The following is a 23439-nucleotide window of genomic DNA, read 5'->3' as shown; positions in this document are numbered from 1 at the left end:
CTTAGATGAATATTTGGAGGAGTTACAAACAGAACGACGAACTTAGTATTCTCCCATCCTATGGTATAAATAGTACAAAAAAAGAACCCGGCACGGGATAGCTGTGAGCACCACACAGGCTGAAACAACAGTGAGGTCCAACCTATGTGGGTTCATTGCTGTCACGAGAAGCTTAGCTGCGAGCTACTGGGCGCATTCACAGTTTGCCGATAGTGGAATGCTCCATATGGAGTAGCTGCAACGGCAGTCGCGAACAATCAGCGGTATCGAGGGGTGGGTCTCAGTGGGGTCTCAAGTGGGGTCTCAAGTGGGGGCGGCACCAGCTCTTGCACAAATACTGAGTGCCTTTGATACTCGATATAACAAGGCGAGTTATTGGCGCTCTTTAAATAACCAACAATAACCACCCTGTTCCATCGAAAAAACCCCTCGAGCTCAAAAATTCCAAAGCCCAGATCCCCCAATTATGCATATGTTTTTTTTTTGCTCCATATGTCCCCTAAACCCATGCAAAAAAGTTTTTGCACTTAACAGTTTTTGTAGCCTCCACAGCAAACTTACTAAAAAATTGCGATTTTGAAAACATCTTTGCACGAAAGAGGTACGAGTATTTTGCGGAATTTCGTATGAAAATTCGGGCAGCATTTATTTTTAGTTTTTAATGACACTTTTGTCTGCAAAATTGAAAATGAATTAAAAAAAAAAACTACAACCATAAAAGGGCATATCGGTTGGAAGACATATATGAAAGCTGTTTCAAAATTTTAACCATTGAGACTTCAAATAAACTGCAATAGCAGGACATATCAGATTATAAAAGGTGCGCCGAGAAACTGACTTATTTAAAAAAAGCCTCGAGCGGTGAGTTGGGTTGGGAGGGGATCGTAGCTGGAGGGTGAAGTATCCAAGTTTGCTTCTCTCTCCAGTCAGTTGCCATCATGCTGTGGTCTAAGGAGCAGCGGGCCTTCGCCATCGAGAGCTTCTTTTCTAGCGGTTGCTCATTTGTTGCTACGCAAAGTGCCTTCCGCGTTCGCTTTGAAATTCCTCCTCACAGACTCGTTTCTGGACGTAATTCGATTCCGTCGTGATTTAACTTATTTCGGGAGTGTGGAAGTACCATTAAACCCTGAAATGGACTTCAACGGGCCATCAGAACTCCGGAAAATATCGAAATAGTGAGGCAGTCAGTTTTGCGTTCTCCCCGGCGTTCGGCTCGCAAACACACACTGTTCGACAAATTCTCCATCAATACCTTTAATTTCGTTTCGCGATGTTTTTGCCAGTCAAAATGCATGTGAAATGTTAATTGACAACCTGCCTGAAGAAGCGGTGGTTTTTTCCAGAGACGAGGTTCACTTTCACATTTTCGCCTGCGTCAACAAGCAAAACATTGTTTTACATAGCCTACTCAAGAACAACATTTACGACTCCATTTCCAACAAACCGATTGATATGCTGCAAAAGTGGACACGAATTTTAAAAATCTATTTTATCGGTGTATGCGCATTTCCGTTTTCATCTTGAAGACTGCATGAAGAAAAAAAAAAGTGAGATATTCTATTCTCCAATAAAACAAGTAAAAAGGCGTTATGTTTAGCCGGGCCGAACTATGAATACCCACCACCTCTGGTATATGTGTAAAACACCTTTCGCCAAAATCAGGTGAAAAATGCATACCTTATGCCCTATAGCAACTATATCGAAATTTGTTCCGATTTAAACAAAATACTAATAAAAACAAGTCATTGCTCAACTGTATATAACAACATATTGATCTTTTTAGTCGTTAAATCTAAAAATAAACCGATATGAACTATATACGACACGGATGTCGAAAAGCCTAATATAAGTCACTATGTCAAATTTCAGTGAAATCGGACAATAAATGAGACTTTTATGGCCCCAAAACCATAAATCGAGAGACCGGACTATATGGCAGCTATATCCAAATCTGAACCGATCTGAGCCAAATTGAAGAAAGATATCGAGGGGCCTAACACAACTCACTGTCCCAAATTTCGGCGACATCGGACAATAAATGCGCCTTTTAAGGGTCCAAATCCTTAAATCGAGAGATCCGTTTATATGGCAGCTATATCCAAATCTGAACCGATCTGAGCCAAATTGAAGAAAGATGTCGAGGGGCCTAACACAACTCACTGTCCCAAATTTCAGCAAAATCGGATAATAAATGTGGCTTTTATGAGCCTAAGACCCTAAATCGGCGGATCGGTCTGTATGGGGGCTATATCAAGATATAGTCCGATATAGCCCATCTTCGAACTTAACCTGCTTATGAACAAAAAAAGAATCTGTGCAAAATTCAGCCCAATAACTCTATTTTTAAAGACTGTAGAGTGATTTCAAAAGACTGACGGATGGACATGGCTAGATCGTCTCAGATTTTTACGCTGATCAAGAATATATATACTTTATAGGGTCGGAAATGGATATTTCGATGTGTTGCAAATGGAATGACAAAATGAATATACGCTTTTCTTGCTGTTGTTTGTAGCTCGCTTTGCGTGTTTGCGGTACATATTACTGCCAGATAGCTGAATGGATTTTAATGAAATTGTCATCAATTGAGAGATATCTTTCCAGAGAAGCAACGAATATATATGAAAATTGAATTTCATTAAAGAAAATCCATGAAAATGAGGAATAAAATACATAAAATACAGCAATTGTTGTTTGCTTTTTCTTAAGCATTCGTTATTTGTGCGAATGCAAGGGCCTTAGGTGAGAGTATTAGTGGTAAGAGTGAGAGAGTTGACTGGTTTGTGCGAGAGAAACTGCTAAAAGAGGTCACTATTAGGGTGCGGGTGTATGGTTGTGTGATGCGTGTAGCCCTAGATTCTAGGAGTTCTTTGACATGAAGGTCAGTTAGTAGCTTAAGCTGCGGCTGTGGACAATGACGTTTGCGGTTTAATATGTTGGTAACGGTTAAATAAACTTTGGCAAAAGACTTATTTAAACATTGAAGTAAAAATCAAAAGCAGTTAAAGTAACTAATTGTGTGACCACATTATGCACTTAATGAATGAAATAGTTGCCGGAGAGTTACAACAAGTAAAGGAAAGACAGTGCAGTATTTTTGCTTACATTATGTAATGGGTTCCATATGTTTTAAAGTAAACAAGTAAAAACGTGCTAAGTTCGGCCAGGCGGAATCTTGGGAGTCCACCACCAAGGACTCTGCTAAACTATGGGAGCCATATCTGGTTAAAGACTGATTCGGACCGTACTTAGTACAGTTGTTGAGAGTCATAGCAGAATACTACATTTATTTTTATATAATTTACCCAAATCGGATAAAAATTGCGGCTTCCAAGAGCTCAAGAAATCAAGTCGGGAGATAAGTTTATATGGGAGCTATATCAGGTTATGGTTCGATTCGAATCATACTTGGCAGAGTTGTTGGAAGTCATAACTAAACACCTCATGCAAAATAACTAAACACCTTATTTGAATGTGAATTGCGCCGTTTATTGGCTCAAGAAATCTAGATCCAAGATCGCTATATATGGCAGCTATAGTAGGTTATGAACAGATTTGAACCATACCTAGCACAGTTATTGGATACTAAAGCACCACGTGCAAAATTTCAGTCAAATCGGATATGAATTGCGCCCTCTAGATGTACAAGAAGTCAAGACCCAAGACCGGCTTATATGGCAGCTATATCGAAACATAGACCGATTTGGCGCATTTACAATCCCAACTGACCTACACTAATAAAATATGCAAAATTTTATGAAAATCGGTTCAGATTAAAATATAGCTCCCCTATATATCTTTCATCCGGTATTACCTTTTAAGGCTGTAGTTGCCACTGTATTGGTCCGATCTTTAAAAAATTTACCACGAGAAGTTTTATTTAACGTCCCAATACGTGTACAAAATTCATCAAAGTCGGGACAGATTTAGATATAGATCCCCTACTTATCTTTCATCCTATATTGTCCATTAAGGCTGTAGTAGCCACATTTTTGGTCCAATCTTTACATTTCAATATTTCAATAGGTATTCAAAATTAAAGACTGCTGCATTTCAAAATAGGTTCCATGTATTAAAAGTAGTAAGTAGACTCGGGGGTGGGCTCCGCCCGACCCAATTTTCGAACAGTCCATGCTCAGAAATGTAGTACGAAACAATTTTTTAGTGTTTTAGAATTGTTTAGTATTATAAACTAAAATCAATTTGGACCAAATTACCTATTTGCAACGGCCAATGGCATATAAGTAGTATCCAGTAAAAATGTCATGCGGATAGCCTCATTCGTTCGAACGCTATCGTGATTTCGGCTATCTGTTGAATGGATGGACGATGGGTAGAAAAACCCTAATAATAGAACAGTCTTAGAAACATTCTTGCTCGAAACCGTTTTAGAGCCTTGTTGCATTCCATGGTTTAATTTTTAAAAAGTAATAACGTGCTAATTTAGGCCGCTCCGAATCTTGGGAACCCACCACCATGGATTCTGCAAAATGCCAGGTCAATCGGATATCAACTGCGGCTTTAAGGGACTCAAAATATGGGATATGGAATCTATATCAGGTTGTCCACCGATTCAGACCATACTTAGCACGATTGTTGGAGGTCGTAACAGGACACTATGTGCAATCGGTTAATAATTGCAGCTTTTAGGAGCTCAAGTAGTCAATACCACTTTATATGGGAGCTGTATACAAATCAGAACCGATATGTCTCATTTGAAATCCTCAATGATCTACATCAATAAGAAAAATCTGTGCAAAATTTGGTGCAGCTAGCTTTACACGTTCGACCGCTATCGTGATTTCCACAGACGGACGGACACGAGAACGGACGGTGTCGAGTAAAAATTGCCCGACTCCGCAGCCCTGGTTATAAGTTTAAACCAGCATTTTATTATACCTATCACCGAAGCATGGGGGTATATTCATTTTGTTATTCCGCTTGCAACACATCGAAATATCCATTTTCGACCCTATAAAGTGTATATATATATCGGACTATTTCGATTTAGGGTCTTAGGCCAATAAAGGTCACATTTATTGTCCGATATCGCCGAAATTTGGGACAGTGAGTTGTGTTAGCACCATCGACATTGAATTTGGCCTAGATCGGCCAAGATTTGGATATAGCTGCCATATAGACCGATCTCTCGATTGTATGTTTGGGCCCATATCGCCGACATTTGGGAGAATGAGTTGTGTTAGGGCCTTCGACATTCTTCTCCAATTTGGCTCAGATCGGTCCAGATTTGAATATAGCTGCCATATAGACCAATCTCTCGATTTAAGGTCTTGTGCCCATAAAAGATGCATTTATTGTCCGACTTCGCCGAAATTTGGGACAGTGGGTTGAGTGAGGCCTTTTGACATCCCTCTTCAATTTGGCCCAGATCGATCCAGATTTTGATGTAGCTGCCATATAGACCGATCTCGCGATTAAATAGACCGATTTCGCTGAAATTTGACACAGTGATTAATGTTAGGCTTTTCGACATCTCTGTCGTATATGGTTCAGATCGGTCTATATTTGGATGTAGCTGCCAAAAAGACCAATAATTTGTTTTACAAAATTGAACTATGACTTATTAGACCACTCAATGTCCGTGCCGAGTTTGGTCCAAAATTATGACGAAAAATGGTTTACATATATACCCGAGGTGGTGAGTATCCAAAGTTCGACCCGGCCAAACTTAACACCCTTTTACTTGTTTTTTAAATGGCACTGTATTTGCAAATCGAACATTACATTGGTGAAGACAAAACATTTAAAATATTTAATGAGAAAGACATTTTAATTGTTAGACAGCACTTACCTCAGTCACATTAACCATTTGTCCTATTTTCGGTTCCACAAAGTAGGGAATTCCATCGTTGGCACTGACATCGCCTATGTAGATAACCAGCTTGACATCGGCGCTTAGAGATTTCTGTTTTGGTAGCTTGTCACCATTATCTTGGGCACGAACATGAATCTCGAAAGGTTCTGCCCGACCTTTGCCGGTAAGTTCACGTTTTGTTTTGATTTCTCCTGTTATTTTATTGATTTTGAATAAGCCATTGACATCGCCCTCGTCTATGATTTCATAGGAGACTTCGCCGCCAGGACCATCGTCCAAATCTGTGGCCAGCATTTTGATGACAAAAGTATCGGAGGGGGCATTCTCTGGTATCACAGTAGTGTACTCTTCCTGGCTCCACACGGGAGCATTATCGTTGACATCCAAAACATCAATGGTAAGGTCCACCACACTCTGCTTGGAGTCTGGAGGTCGGCCAGGTGAATCTTCAGCCTTGACTTGCAGATTTATGCGAGGAGTACGCTCGCGATCAACCGTTTGATTCGCTGCTATCACAATTTCACCAGTTTGGGCGTTTATTTCAAATAGATGGGAATTTTCACCATATAACGAATAGGATATCTTGTGGTAGCCCAAACGTTCATCTCTCTCGGTCAAAGCGGCATCCTTATCATTGGCCTTCACTTGAATGAGTTTAGTGGAGGGCTTGGAATTCTCCAATATGGAAGTATGGTAGGAAGCCTCTTCGAAAATGGGACTATTATCATTGACATTTTGTACTGTAACATTTACCAAGGTGGTGGTGCTGCGTTGTAAATCTGGTGCATGGGCTTTCACTTGGAAGTGGAATTCAGTTTGCCCCTCTGCTAAGGCCTCATAATCTAAGCGTTTACGCAGACTAACTTCGCCAGAACGTTCGTGCAATTGGAAGTATTCTAGTTCCTTGGGTTCAACCAATTCAAAACTTTGAATGGGCAACTGGGTTACGGGATCATTGGCGTGCAGCGTAAAGAGAGTGCTGTCAATGGGCATTTCTTCCATTACGTTCACATGTACAACCGGTTTGGAACTCGTCCAGCCCTTATTGACAAACACAGGGTTAGTGTCCTTGAAGGACTGCACATATATCGTGACCTCGGCTACATCGATTTGACCCTCCGGATCGACTTCGGCATTTAGATCTTTAACTTCAATGGGTAGTATAACTATTGCTGCCTCATCATGATTCAGTTTCCCATTCACATAAATTATGCCTGTATCGGGATCGATGCGAAAAGCGTTCTCGACCTGGTATTTGTTGTTGTTTGTGCTACTAACGCCAGCCTTGGATGTGGCCTTAATGGGTCCCTTAATGGTGTAGTTCAATTTGGAATGCAGGTCCTTGTCAATGGCCTTGACTTTGAGAACACTTTCTCCGATTTCCGCGCGTTCTGAGACATGGGCCACGTAGCTGTGCTGCTCGAATTTGGGTTTCTCATCATTAATGTCCTTGACATTGACATAAACTGTGGTGGTGGCAGTTTCCGGTATTGGCAGGCCAGAGTCAACGGCGTTTACCGTAATTTCAAAACTGTCCATATTAGAGTCACGATCCAGACGTGCCTGAGGGGAGACTGTAATCAAGCCGGATCTGGAAAACAAAAAATGTTTTAGAAATCTAAACTACTGCTTTAATCGCACTACTCACATTTCATCAATTTCGAAATTATCATTGGCACCAACTATGCGATAACGCAACAGGCCGTCCAGACCGTCAGGATCATGGGCTTTCACCATGGTGACATTGTGACCCGCCTGGGCGTTTTCCGGTATGGATACTCGATAACTGGGAGGACCCAGCACAGGCACGTTTTCAATATTTTGGAAATGACCCTTAAAAATGGGTCGTTGGTTGCCAGAGATACCCACACGTATATAAACCTTCGTCGTATTGAGCAACGGAGGCATGCCAAAATCTGTAGCAGACACAACCAATTCGTATTCCCCCTTTTCGGTGTCCATGGATCGGGCTACCTTTTGCAATAGGATTTCACCTGTGTCCTCATTGATGCTGAACACATTTCCCGATATGCTATTCTCCGACACAATGGCATAGCGAACTTTACCACCCCCTTGGCTAGGGCCATCGATATCAGTGGCACGAACATTGAACTGGGGCTCAAAGTGGCCTGTGCCCTCACGGATTGTTCGGGAATATTCTGCCTGCTCGAATTTCGGATAATTGTCGTTGACATCCAACACTTCAATATAGACCTGGGCATTGGCCTCGCGGCCTCCTCCATCCTCCGCCACTATAGAGAGACTGTAACTGTTTTGTTTCTCGTAATCCAAGGGTTTCTTGATGTAGAAACCACCAGTTAAAGGATCCGTATAGAAATTCTCGGCCCCGAAACCCTTTAAGTAATAGGTGATGAATCCATAACCTGCAGAATCCTTGTCACTGGCCCTCACCATTCCTATTTGGCTGTCTACTGTAAGGTTTTCGGAGGCCAAAAATCTGTAGCTGCTATGTTCAAATATTGGGGGGTTGTCATTAACATCGGTAAGTTGGACATTTATGCGGACTTTTGATTTCTCTTCTCCATTTACCAGAGCTAAAACATCGAAAGAGAACGAACGTTTCTCCAAGTCGGGTACGTCATAATCAAGATGTGACGAGTTGACAACTTTCACCACTATAGGTGTGCGGCCCTGGGCTTCTGTGGGGCTAACGGCAAAGGTGTTATTGGAGTTTCTCACATCTCTCAAGATAAGAGAGTAGCGGCTGTTGTTACCCATATCCGGGTCATTAACTACGACGGACAGACCGGGTAAGGGCATGCCATTACCCAAATTTTCGGGAATCGATATATTGAAGGAATCTCCATTGAATTCGGGCAAATGATCATCAACATCATTGACCACTATGGTGATTTGGGTTGTCGATGACTCTGCCGGAATAGTGCCATCTATCATTTCTGTAGCGCGAACATTTAAAATGTACACTCCTCCATTTTGGAGAATATCTGGATTTTCTCTGTCCAATGGAAGTCCTGTTGTTATCAATACTGCCGTACCCTCTTTGGGATCTCCATAGGGCATCAAGTCGAAATGTCCCAAATCATCATCCTCAAGCGTGAGCAAAATATCTCTGGGTATGCCAACATCACCGTCAATGGCCTTGATTGTTAAGACACTAACACCGGCTGGAGTGTTCTCATCCACAGTGGCCGAGTAGGGAGCATTGGTGAAGACTGGCAATTGATCTTGTACATCAAGCACGGTAATGGAAACGGTTGCGTCGGATGATAAGCGATTCTCAAATGCTCCATCGGAAGCGGATATGGTCATTATGTAATTGGGACGACTCTCAAAGTCCAAAGACTTTTTCAAGACAATATGAGCTGTGTAGTTTCCATCCGAAATCTTTTCCGTTCTGACATCGAAAGTATCACAAATGTCATTTTCCTAAAAGAAGATTGTAGTGAAAAATATGTTAATATAATTTTTTATTGTTGTTTTTTTTTTTTAGCGATCACAGTCAATTTGGTGTATGGTAGATCTGCAAAAATGTAAGCAAGTAAATTGAAAACCAATTAAACCCGTGAATTTTAAATGGAACGACTTTAAGTGATCCCTAAATGATGTAGAAAAGCGAGGTTACGTTGGAAAAGCGTAATTCCTGGCTTATAATCTCTTAAATCATGTGTATTCCATAACCTGATATGGCCCGTATTAAAACCGATGTGTAAACAATATAAAGGGTGATGTTTTAGCGATTATCTTTTTTGCCACACCGGTTTAAACAGCTTACGCGCGTTTCGAGCAACGCTTGCAAATTATTATCAAAATGTGTTCTCTGCTATGAAGCACGAAGCTCATTTTTGGCTCAATGAGTAAGAAGCATTACAAGAGTTACCATTGCATTCAGAAAAAGTTACAGTTTCGTGCGGTTTATGGGCTGGTGGCTTCTTTGGACCGTACTTCTTCAAATATGATGCGAATAATAACGTAACTGTGAATGGTGGACGCAACCGTGAGATGATAATGCAAGAGTTTGACTTGGATGACAAGTGGTTTCAACAAGACGGTGCCACATGTCACACATCACGCGTAACAATGGACTTATTGAGAGGCGAGTTCGGTGAACATTTAACGCCCTTAGACTATTTTTTGTGGGACTATGTTAAAGTTAATGCCTATGCAGACAAGCCCGCTTCAATTGACGCATTGGATGTCAATATCGAAGCATTTTTTCGTGAGATATCGGCTGAAATGTTGGAAAGAGTATGCCAAAATTGGTCTAAGCGGATGGTCCATTTGAGGCGCAGTCACGGTCAACATTTGCATACAATTATCTTCAAAAATTAAATTATATGGACCGAACTATCGATTCAAATAAAGATTTCATGCATTTTTCTGAGTTTTATGTGTGTTTTTGTTTTTGAAAAAACTTTCCTATTGCTCTTAAAAAATCACCCTTTTTTTCTGAGTACCTTAAATGTTTCTGAAAACACATATTCGACATTTTCTTTTTCCACACTTTGGTAATGTGTGAACTGGTTATGTTCGGTTATAGAGGAGGTTTCCAAAAAGCGACGAATAAACATTTTACTCCAATGCGATAACACAGGAACTATTCCCTACTGTAGAACCAACCATTTCGCTTCAAAAAGTATAACAATCTTTGAATGACCACATCCGTTAATTCTAACAAGTCTTCAAAGAAATAGGAACCAATAATTTATCTCATTCTGACTCGATGTCTTCATAGCTCTGTAAAATAATTTTCCGCTTCGACAGCACATCTCATGAAATTTTGCATGAAGTGTTTTATTTTGACTCCCAACAACTGTGCCAAGTGTGGTCTAAATCGGTTCATAATCTGATGTAGCTCCCATATAAACCAATCTCGGATCTTGACTTCTTGAACAGCTAGAGGGCGCAATTATTACCCGAGTTGGCTGAATAATTACCCGATTTGCATGCAGTGTTTTGGTTCGACCATCAAAAACAGTGCCAACTATGGTTCAAATCGGCTAATAATCTGATATAGCTCCCAATAAACCGATCTTAAACGGATATTTACTTCTTGAGCCTCTAGATGGCGAAATTATCATCAGATTTGGCTGAAATTTAGCATAAAGTATTGTGATTTGACTGCCAACTGTTCCATGTATAGCCCAAATCGGTTCATTACCTGATATAGCTCCCTTATAAACCTACCTCCTATCTTCACTTCTTGAGCCGCTAGAGGGCGCATTTTTTAACCGATTTGACTAAAATTTTGCATGAAGTGGTTTGCATTGACTTGCAACATCTGTGATAAGTCAGATTAAGAACCGATTTAGACCATATCGGTTAGCAACCTGATATAGCTCCCATGTAAACTGATCTCCCGGTTATACAGGGTGGCTGATGAATATTGCTACAATGATGAATATTGCTACATTTTTTTTTCGGTGTATGGAATACATTTTTCTTTTATTCATGTTAAATTAAATTATTAAATTAATTATTAAATTATTATTAATTAAATTAATTAATTAATTAATTAAATTAATTATTAAATTATTATTATTAAATAGAAAAAAAGTTATTACATTTTTTTTTGGTAGCGGCTTTCATCAGCCACCCTATACTTGTTGAGCCTCTAGAGGGAGCAATTGTTATCCTACATGGTGGAAATTTTGCACAATGAATTCCACTTCGGCCTCCAACAGAAATTTTGCACAATGAATTCCACTTCGGCCTCCAACGGCTAAACCAAGTATGGCCCCAATCGGTTCATAACTTGGTTCATACCAAATACAGTGTTGCCACTCAAGAAAATTATTTCCTACCAAAATTTAAGAAAAATCCTTCCAAACCCCTTCTATAAATCAAAAATGTTTTTATACCCTCCACCAAAGAGTTGGCCATTTTGCCATTCTATTTGAAATCTTGAGTTGATAAAGTCGTATTTTTGCCCCGATTTCAATTAACAGCCGTGTCGAGTTTGTAAAAAGCGATCTGCCGATTAAAGCGTTTGAGCCCAGAAATGCGCTTTACTATCCAGTTTCTCCGTTGCAGTGAGTTGCATGGATCTGGTATAGACCAGATCTAACCATATTTGTATGCAGCTACCACATAGTCCTGTTTTTCTATTTCGACTTTCGATCGAAAGTCGCATTTCCTACCTACGAAATTTGTAAGAGCTTCCTTAATACCTGTACCAGTTATAGTCAATATCAGAACTTACGCCCCTTTTACTAAAATTTGAAGCAAAGAGACCCCTTGTAATAGTATTTGGACCCTTGACATCCATAGTTTTCTTCTGCACTCTTAACGAATACACAGAAACGAAATGAAGTGAATTAATTTTGAGTTATCCCAGGCGATTTTTTCAGTAATTAACTTGGTATTTATATGTTGGAAAAACATACAGAAAATTGAGGTCAGCCTACCAACCTTCCAATAAAATAAAAATTTACCAACTTTGGTAGGAACTTACCAAAAACGGCAACGCTGCTCAAATACCATAGCAATTCTTATCCATCATGTTATGTTGGCTTAAAAGAGAAATCGGCTAATGAACTTGACAAATGCGATCCATGGTGGAGGGTGTATAAGATTCGGCCCGGCCAAACTAAGCACGCTTTACTTGTTTCAACTGTTATTGTGTGCCCAACGCTGGGCTAAAGGCAGCCCCACATATCATACAGTGTAGCTGACACGAAGTTTTAGTTTAGATCAGACACACTTAGACTTCCTCGTCCATTGTGATTCAGAAACAGGAAAAGGAAGGTGCCTTATAGTCCCTACCGTTGAACCACCCAGATCGCGTTAAAAAGACCAACAACTTGCGAATGTTCACATCCGCTAAATCAGACACGTTCTCAAAGAAATAAGAACCTAAAGTGAACTCCTTCTGACAGACAGTGCGGCACACAAACAGCTGATGTTCCATAGTCTCTTCTTCCTCGACGTTCTCACAGCTTCTGCAAAAGTCGTTACTTGCAACCTTCAGTCTGACAGCATGTTTTCCGATCAGACAGTGACCTGTCACGACGGACACAATGACTGAGACGTCCAACACCAACAGCAAAGCGGAAGATCTTTTCAAGTCTAGATTAGGCCACATAATTTATGTGGGTTCACAACTCTCCCTTTGTGATTCATTCGTTGCCCTTCGGGTCTGATCCTAAAGACCCAGCTTACATGTCGCTAGATGCATACTTACTGATTCCAGTTTCTTTGGAATGAGTAAGGTATTAGGTTGCCCAAAAAGTAATTGTCGGTAATATAGTAGTAATATAGTTGGCGTTGACAAATTTCAACGGCTTGTGACTCTGTAATTCTGCATTCTTTTTTCTGTCAGTTATCAGCTGTTACTTTTAGCTTGCTTTAGAAAAAAAGTGCGCGAAATTTTGTTTACATTTGTTTGTTTGGCGTCAATTTTAATATGAGTACCACATGTATTGAAAGAAATTCATTTAACAAACCGAATCAACGCTTGTGATAAACGCAATGAATTCGATCCGTTTTTAAAACGAATCATAACTGGAGATGAAAAATGGATTGTTTACAACAACGTTAGTCGAAAACGATCATGGTCCAAGCATGGTGAACCAGGTTATGCTGTCTGTTTGGTGGGATTGGAAAGGTGTGGTATATTTTGAGCTACTTCCAAGGAACCAAACGATTAATTCGGATGTTTACTGTCAACAATTGGACAAATTGAATACAGCCATCAAGGAGAAGCGACCAGAATTGGTCAATCGTAAAGGTGTCATATTCCACCAGGACAACGCTAGACCGCACGCATCTTTGGTCACTCGCCAAAAACTGAGTGAGCTTAGCTGGGAACTTTTGATGCATCCACCATATAGCCCTGACCTTGCACCATCAGACTACCATTTATTTCGATCTTCGCAGAACTCCTTAAATGGTAAAACTTTCGGCAATGATGAGGCTATAAAAACGCACTTGGTTCAGTTTTTTGCAGATAAAGGCCAGAAGTTCTATGAGCGTGAAATACTAAATTTGCCAGGAAGATGGCAAAAGGTTATCGAACAAAATGGCAATTATATATTTGGTTAAAGTTCATTCTAAGTTTTATTAAAAATGCATTTACTTTCTTTTAAAAAATCCGCAATTACTTTTTAGGCAACCCAATAGTTTCTAGTCTCGCTAGCTCTTGCTATCTCGCTATCTCTATGGCATGGCACCCAGAACAGTTTAATTTTGAACTGTTCAGCCATCTGGTTGAGACATCTGCGACAGTCGAGGAAGGTTTTTGAACTCAGAAATACGTTATCCAGGGATTTAATGGCTGTCTGAGAAGATTTTCATGCCAACCGTCGTTATGATGTTATAGCTTTGCTATTTCACAACTTCTTTAATTGACACTTGATATACAAACAGTGGTCGAGTTTTTTAGAGTACACTCAAAAGCCCAAACTTCAATTATCAGGTATTTTGTATCTCCAATCGGTTCTATGAGAATTTGTGGTACAATACTTTTTATCAAAAATCGGCTTAGGCAACGGGTAATCCACACTGCCTGAAACATCGGGTATTGTATGAAGGATACACAGTATCCGTACCCACCGCATGGCCAATAAGAATGATCCCTTAGCCACATAGCTGTGGTCGCAGCAATTTTTTCAGAGGCTTAGGATCAGTGCGTCGGATGGTGTTGTACTCAGTGCGCTGTAATGTATTGTACAAACAAGCCACCCTGAGGATCCGGCTGCATATTCAACAGTAGGTTGACTTTTAAGCGGCATCCACCAGCCCACAACACCATATAGCATTATAGGTCAGACAACTGCAATAACACGGCTTCAACGCCTCTCTTGCAGGGGTAAAGGACAAGCGTTGCCTTTCTTTCTCTTTCTAAAATGTTGGATTTGAAGTTCAATTTCCTGTCTAGCAAACTCCCAGGTTTTTGCGCTTTCTGTAAATGGAACATTCTCTCATCCCAAGAAGATAGGTGTCATTGTGAGTGCTTGTATTTCCTTCTGAAAATAACTACTTCCGTCTTAGATGGATTTTACGCCTAGGCCACGTTTGGCAGCCCACATTGCTGTCATATGTAGGGCTTTCTAAATTACATATCTCTTAGAGTGCTGGGAAACTTTCCCCTAACCGCAACAGCCACGTCATCAACATACAAGACCACTTGTACACCTTTTTCTTTCAGAGACTATAATAAATTGTCCATATAACAAAGTAGAGGATACAGTACACCTTCGTGAGGTGTTTCTCTTCTGACCCATCTTCTACTAAGAAGAAGGTAAGGTTAGGTTAGATTAGGTAAGAGTGTCAGTCCTTTACATATGCACTTAGACATTTTTAAAACCAAGGGCACCGTAAGCTCTACCAACTACCATAGAGATATGGTGACGAAAGTTTAAATGCATAAATAGCCCAAGATTTTTAAATGGATCAACTGATTCAAGCTCATCGGATCCGATAAAATAATTTGTAATAAAAGAATTTCGTCTTGAAAAACGCATTATTTATCATTTGGCAATATTTAGTCGCATAACGTTAATATCACACCTTTCATAAGAGATCAAGGTCAGACTAAAGTTAATATTGATCATCTTACTTTACTTTGCTTTAATTGGCAATGACAGAATATTTGTTCCACTAGCCGAACATAGAATAGCGTTTCAAGCGCCTCGATCTTCTGCGCTCATTCTAAAATCTCTGACACCAAGTTTCGAGGTGTCTCCCACCACTTGATCTTTCCTTCGGGCTTTTGGTCTTCCCTACCACCGTGTTTGCCTCCAAAAGACTTCTTTGCTGGAGCTTCTTCATCCATTCTGACAACGCAGCCGTTGTATTTTGATGCGTGTAACTATGCTATCGTCGTCATACAGCTCGTGGTTCATACGTCGCCTATATTCTCCATTTACGAAGAATCTTTCTCTCAAATACTCCAAGCACTGCCTCATCTGCTTTCACAAGTACCCATGCTTCAGAACCATATAACAGCACAGGTAGTATCAGTGTCTTGTATAGACATCTGGGTAATTAAAACACCTGAATCACATCACATCATCGGCAAACATTAAAATATTAGAATTAATATAAAGACAAACCCAGATCGGGCCGAGATGGCTACCTTGAGGAACACCGGACGAAACAATGTCGGTCTTAGATATCGCATTACCAAATTTCAAATTTTGTGTACGGCCAGTTATACATGAATTTAGCCATTTTAATACCGAATAACTGAATCCATATAAATCTAATTTCATTATCAGGAGTATATAATTTAACGTGGAGTGATTTCCTGAACCCGTGTGGAGATGAAGAAAGAAATGAGGAAGCCTGCTTCGAAATAGATTCAGTCAATATTTTTTCCATTAACTTGAGAATAGCACTAAGTATGGAGATACCCTATATTTATAGGCATCATAATGACTGTCAGATTTAACAAAGGGCATAATATACGATTTTTTTTCCAAATCTGCGGCAGATATCCAGATTTTAATCAATGGTTAAACGGGACTAGCCATTCGGACCAGCAAGAAATTTTGATTTAATTGACCTTAAGTTTTTTTGTGTAGTGTCTTGTCTAATTATGTAGTCGCGTGAGTAAAGTTCATCAGAATAGATAGTCGCAAAAAAAAAAAATCCGTGAAAATGTGTGAGATATCTAAATCCGGGTCCACTGACACTGAACTATATTTAAGAGAGTTAGGTAAACTACTATATCGACGCTCAGAATGAACAAATTTGAATAAAGATGAGCCAGCATGTTCTCCATAGTGTACCTTGATCTTGCTAATGAATAGTTTGAAAAATCGAGTGTAGTACCCGATTTTTTAATTTTTTTTTCAGTTTATTCCTGGTATTTTTCAGTTTCGATAAATTTCTTGAATTCCAAGGTGGTCCAGAATTATCAGCTACAATAATTCAAGGGACTGATTTAGCAAAGCAGTCCTGAAGAATAAAATAAAATTTTGATGTTTTTTCATTAACTTTACCAAATCCTAAAGCGTTAATCCAACTAGTGGCGAAAAGCAGGGATCTGAGATAACTAGTTTTAGCAAACAATATTCTCTTATAGGGCAGGGACATTCAGGAGAAATTTATTCTGAGAAAGAATTAGTAATGTTTAAGGTAGAATGAAAACGATACTCTGGATAAGTGACTGGATTGGAAGATAGTAAAGAAATGTCGGATGTTTGGTTGACGAACATTAGATCGAGTAATTTACCAAATGAGTTATATACATTATTGATCTGAAAGAGCCCAAAGTCGAATAAGTAGCATAAGTAGAATTTAACGAGTGGATCCAAGAAATTAACGGTATATTAAAGTCGCCTAAGATAATCAAAGTGTCAGTTGAAGAGGACTTTTTGAAAAGCAGGTGTAATAGCTTTAACGTGTTTCGAGTAAGTCTTAATGTCGGCTGGCTGAGGGTAGCCGACTAGTTCGTGAAGGACTGTTTCAGAGGATTTGCATGCTGTTGCCGCGAAAGGCGATCTCCAGCGATCTTTGCCCTAAGATATGGTTCTATCAAACTCTCAAGAGTCTTCAGCATAAAGGATGACAGACTAATAGAACAATCTTTCACCTTCGTGTAGTAGGATTTTCCTGCTTTCGGAATGAAAATGACCTTCGTGTCCCTTCATCCCACAGGTATATATGACATTCTGATATAAGCAGAGTATATCTCCCTAAGCCAGGGAACCAGTCTATCAGACACAGCTTGTAATTCAACCGGTGATACATCATCAGGGCCTGGTCACTTAAAGGAGTCGAAACTTCTTATCGCCCAAAGGATTTTCGGCAAGGACACAATTTCCCTAATGGCCTCCAACGAATGCATATCAGTGACAACCTCTTCTGGCGCCTCGTTGTCCATTGGAGAATTTCCCGGGAAATGTGTATCAACGAGTAGTTCTAGGGTTTCCTCACTAGACATTCTCCATACATTTTCTGACTTCTGCATATAGCCCACCGTAATAGGTCTCGAAGACAGAATCTTCGTTAGCCTAGAGGGCTTAGATGTATCATCCACGGAGCTGCAGAATTCTACCCTGGATTTGTTCTGAGCCTTTCTCAGCTCGCCCTTATATTTTCTTAGCTCAGTCTTATAGATGTCCCAATCTTGTGGTGCTCATGTGGCTTTTGCTCTGTTGAAGAGTTTTCTGCAGTTCTTCCTTAGACCAATCAGCTCTGGGGTCCACTAAGGCGGTCGCTGTTTGCCCCTTGGCTCGGCTCTGGGGCATGCTGACAGAAGCGAGTCATTCAGGGCCTTCGTGATGCGTTTGACCACTATGTCTATATCCTCCGCAGTTCTCACTTCCTTTTCTGGTCTAGAAGGGATAGACCTGTTGTCATCCTACACTTCCCAATCGCATATTCTTCCACTTATATCCTCCGATACAAAGGTAATATCTGTACCTCCTGCCTGTTCCTGGTAATAAAGGTCAGTTTATACCTTTTATTACAAATCGCCATATTGCAACTTATAACATATTCAATAAGCAGCTCATCCCTTCAGTTGACATCCGAACTTCCCCATATCTGGTGATGTGCATTAGCATTAATTCAACCAGCGACTTTGGGTTTGAAAGCGGCATCTCTGAATCGTGTGCCATATATAGGGTAGCCAGCCAGTAATGAGACTTATTTATTTAAGGGCTGGCTGCTACTGAATCTTCAGTGCTTAGCGATGGAAGAAGAAAAATATTTAGGCTACTGTTTGAAATAATGCAGGCTCTGTGTATCCCATTCCCATACCCTTGAGTAGTTTAAATCCCGGAATTCTTAGTCCACGAACCATTACTCCACACCCGAAACGGTCTTATAATGATGGAGATTTTTTGCAGAAACCGGACCATAGTTCCTCAAATAAGTGTTCAGCAACAACTGCTGAGTCATCTCCAGATTCCTTAACGCCACCGCATCTATAGACCTTCAGCTTCGACTTGTTGAATCCGTAAGACACAACTTCATCAGACTTGTTGAGGTCTGCGAGACAGCCGGAGTTTAGTACGAATATTGCATGTCTCCGGTCGCCATCAGCCTCATCTAATCTACTAATCTTCCATTCGGTGATTGAAAGATTGGGATTATAGTCCCATATAGAGGGAATCATTGATATCGAAGCGTATGCCATTAGTCGAAAGGGAATATCTTCCTTCTTGATTAAATCCAGTACTCAATTGAGCGTGATCCCCGAAGGCAATTAGTTTGTATCGGCCCCGATACCAACCTGCATCATCGCAGACTGCAGAAGGTACGTAATTCCGCAAGGACATTGGAGTATATAGATGACAGTCCATTGACTATGTCACTCCAATTGTTCCTAGGTGCGCACCCCTGTTTTCCTAAGCGACACTAGCAAAGTTACTTGGACCCATATTACTATTGTTCGCTTTAGTTCTTTTGGGCATGGGATACCCCCCAGGTGAACGTAGCCTTTTGGCTGACTGTGGTGCCGTTTCCGAATCTAGTCGTGTAGTCTTCGGTGTAGGTCATTCACCGAATTTCCGAGCTCAATTAAGGGAGCCTCTTTCCTTATCGTGAGAGTTTAATGATCATTCGCACCAAGCCTCTTAATAAACCTTGTTATTGCAAGCCCTCAAAGAGCGTATTAGTTTGTCAGAGAAGGCCAATGGACTAGGCAAATTATGGACATGCGGAGACATAATAGGTTCAGTTCAGATCAGTCGTTGGTCGATTAGTCTAACCTGCGTAGCCGTTTCACTAGTCGAGGTTACAATAGCAAACAATATGCTACGGTCTGATACCACAACCGCAGCTTTTGGGGTTTTTGACTCCATTCTAGGCATATTCCAAGGCTCTAGATCTGCAGCTCCACTGGAAACAGACGCAGATCATCAACTGCCTAGTTTATAACACCATGGTAGCGATCCTTGAGTGATTTTTTTTCGAAAAACTTCATGTAAAGACTATCAGAATATTTTTGAGGAACGAAATAATGAAACGTCTGCTCCACTCAATGGTTCGAACAAGAATCTAATAAAATGTAAAATTGGTGTTATTTGTCATTATACAGAACTTATTGTATATGCAAAGTTTTAGAAAATCGAAGAAAATGATTTGAAATATTTTTACCTATGTAAGAGGAGCACCTGGTGGCCAAGTTTGCAGCGAGCTCGGATTACTAGTGCAGAGGTTATAAGTTCGATTTCTATCCACGGCATTGGTTTATCGCTATTGCGGTAGCACTTTAAATTGCCGAAGGGAGATTTTGAGTTGCCATACGGCAAACTTCAAACGATGTGTTTTTATACCCTCCACCATAGGATGGGGGTATACTAATTTCGTCATTCTGTTTGTAACACCTCGACATATGCGTCTGAGACCTCTTAAAGAATAAATATTCTTGATCGTCATGTCATTATAAGTTGATCTAGCCATGTCCGTCCGTCTGTCTGTCGATAGCACGCTAACTTTCGAAGGAAAAAGTCTAACTGCTTGAAATTTTGCACAAATACTTTTCATTAGTGTAGGTTAGTTGGGATTGTAAATGGGCCATATCGGTCCATGTTTTGATATAGCTGCCATATAAACCTATCTTGGGTCTTGACTTCTTGAGCCTCTAGAGGGCGCAGTTCTGATCCCATTTGACTGAAATTTTGCACGTGGTGTTTTGGTATCACTTCCAACAACTGTGTTATGATTCAAATCGGTTCATAATCTGGTATAGCTGTCATATAAACCGATCTTGGATCTTAACTTTTTAAGCCAATAGAGGACGCAATTGTCATCCGGCTGAAATTTTGCACGTGGTGTTTTGTTATGACGTCCAATAACAGTGCTAAGTATGGCGCAAATCGATACATAACCTGATATAGCTGCCATATAAACCGACCTGGGATCTTGACTTCTTGAGCCTCTAGAGGGCGCAATTGTCATCCGATTTGGCAGAAATTTTATACAACGGATTTTTATGACCTTCAACATACGTGTCTAATATGGTCTAAATCGATCAAAAGCTTGATACAGCTCCCATATAAACCTATCTTCCGATTTACCTTCTTGAGCCTCTACAAGGCGCAATTCTTATTCGAACGATCTGAAATATTACACAATGACTTCTACAACGTTCAGCAATCGGTTATGGTTCGAATCGGACTATAACTTGATATAGCTCCAATAGCATAACAGTTCTTATTCAATGTTCTTTGTTTGCCAAAAAAGAGTTACCGCGCATAGAACTCGACAAATGCGATCCATGGTGGAGGGTATATAAGATTCGGCCCGGCCGTACTTAGCACGCTCTTACTTGTTCTTGCCTAATATGGTCCCGATCGGAATAGCTGCAATATAGACCGTCTTCCTGTATAGGGTCATAATACCGAACAGTGAGTTGTGGTACAGATCGCACAATATTTAGATATAACTGCCTACAAAAGCCATATTAATTATCCGATTTACTTGAAAATGGAAACAGTGAATTCTGTTTGACCCCTTGACATCCATGCGAAATATGGTCTCGTACGGACTATATTTAAGTATAACTGCAATATTAAACTATTTCCTGGTATAGGGTCATAGACCGTAACAGTCAAATTTATTACCCCATTTCGCAGAAATGGGAAAAATTTAGTTGCATAATCCGAGGGACCTGGATTATGATCCACATACGACTTTAGTTAGATACAGCTGCCATATAGGTCGATCCGTCGATTTAGGACCGTAAGCTCATAAAAAGCGCACTTATTAACCGATTTCGCTGAAACTAGGAACCGAGAGGTTTTTGACATCCATGCCTAATATGGTCTCGAAAATCGGTCTTATAGCCATAACAGGCGCATCTATTATCCGATTTCTTTTAAATTGGAAACAGTGAGTTGTACAAAGCCTTCCGACATCCAATTTGAACATGGTAGCTGCCATTTAGACCGATCTGCCAATTTCGGGTCTTAAGCCCATAACAGGTACTTTTGATACCCGATTTCGCTGAAATTTGAAACGGATTAAAGAACCGATTTCTACTAATTTTAAAATGTTTCGTATTAAGTCAAAACAAGTTGAGTTGGGTCGGACCGAAGCTTGTATACCATCCACCATTGATCGCATTTATCAAGTTCTTTACATGGTTTCTATTTATAGGCAGAAACTAAAGAGGACGAAACAAAAAAATTTTTATACCCTCCACCATAAGATGGGGGGTATACTAATTTCGTCATTCTGATTGTAACTACTCGAAATATTCGTCTGAGACCCCATAAAGTATATATATTCTTGATCGTCGTGAAATTTTATGTCGATCTAGCCATGTCCGTCCGTCCGTCCGTCCGTCTCTCTGTCGAAAGCACGCTAACTTCCGAAGGAGTAAAGCCAGCCGCTTGAAATTTTGCACAAATACTTCTTATTAGTGTAGGTCGGTTGGTATAGTAAATGGGCCATATCGGTCCATGTTTTGATATAGCTGCCATATAAACCGATCTTGGGTCTTGAATTCTTGAGCCTCTAGAGTGCGCAATTCTTATCCGATTGGGATGAAATTTTGCACGACGTGTTTTGTTATGATATCCAACAACTGTGCCAAATATGGTTCAAATCGGTTCATAACCTGATATAGCTGTCATATAAACAGATCTGGGGACATGACTTCTTAAGCTTCTAGAGGGCGCAATTTCTGTCCGATTTGGCTGAAATTTCGCAAGACGTTTTTTATTGTTACTTTCAACAACTATGTCAAATAAAGTACAAGTCGGTTTATAACCTGATATAGCTGCCATATAAACCGATCTGGGATCTTGACTTCTTGAGCCTGTAGAGGTCGCAATTATTATCCGATTTGCCTGAAATTTTGTACGACGGATTCTCTCATGACCATTAACATACGTGTTTATTATGGTCTGAATCGGTCTATCGGCCGATACAGCTCCCATATAAATCGATCTCTCTATTTTACTTCTTGAGCCCCCAAAGGGCGCACATCTTACTCGAATTGGCTGACATTTTACACAGGTCTCCAACATTTAATAATATAATAATAGCAGAGCAAATCTTTTCTTATATCCTTTTTTGCCTAAGAAGAGATGCCGGGAAAAGAACTCGACAAATGCGATCCATGGTGGAGGGTATATAAGATTCGGCCCGGCCGAACTTAGCACGCTTTTACTTGTTTTTGTCTATAAGCAGGTTAAGTTCGAAGATGGGCTATATCGGACTATATCTTGATATAGCCCCCATATAGACCGATCCGCCGATTTAATGTCTTAGACCCATAAAAGCTGCATTTATTATCTGATTTTGCTTTGGAACAGTGATTTGTGTTAGGTTACTCGACATCCTTGTTGACCTAGGCGCAGATCGGTTCAGATTAAGGTATAGCTGCCATATAGACCAATCTCTCAATTTAATGTCTTGGTCCCACAAAAGGCGCATTTATAATCCGATTTCGCTGAAATTTGACACAGTGACTTGTGATAGGCATTTAGACATCCATGTCGCATAAGGTTCAGATCGGTCTATATTTGGATATAGCTACCAAAAAGACAAATATTTTGTTCTACAAAATTAAACAATGACTTGTACTTATTAGACCACTCAATGACCGTGCCGAATTTGGTCCGAATCGGACCCTATTTCGACATAGCTGCTATGGGGACATAAATTATGCATTTTTCACCGGATTATGACAAAAGGTGGTTACATGTATTCCTGAGGTG

The 23439-nt window shown here is 40.2% G+C and overlaps 1 protein-coding gene across 2 annotated transcripts in view; it reads right to left on the bottom strand.

Moving 5' to 3' along the window:
- LOC106082387 (cadherin-23) overlaps positions 1-23439 on the bottom strand; it is a 118936-nt gene that overhangs the window by 4931 nt on the left and 90566 nt on the right. For both annotated transcript variants that reach the window (XM_013244855.2, XM_059367311.1), the window contains exons 4-5: positions 7485-9244; positions 5813-7427 (exon numbers count right to left, since the gene is read on the bottom strand). In XM_013244855.2, the coding sequence (XP_013100309.1) occupies positions 5813-7427; positions 7485-9244 (3375 nt within the window). The remainder of the gene's footprint in view (positions 1-5812; positions 7428-7484; positions 9245-23439) is intronic.

Source organism: Stomoxys calcitrans, chromosome 1 (genome assembly GCF_963082655.1).
Source record: "Stomoxys calcitrans chromosome 1, idStoCalc2.1, whole genome shotgun sequence".
NCBI classification, from domain to species: domain Eukaryota; kingdom Metazoa; phylum Arthropoda; class Insecta; order Diptera; family Muscidae; genus Stomoxys; species Stomoxys calcitrans.
This window is presented reverse-complemented; position numbering and strand designations above follow the sequence as displayed.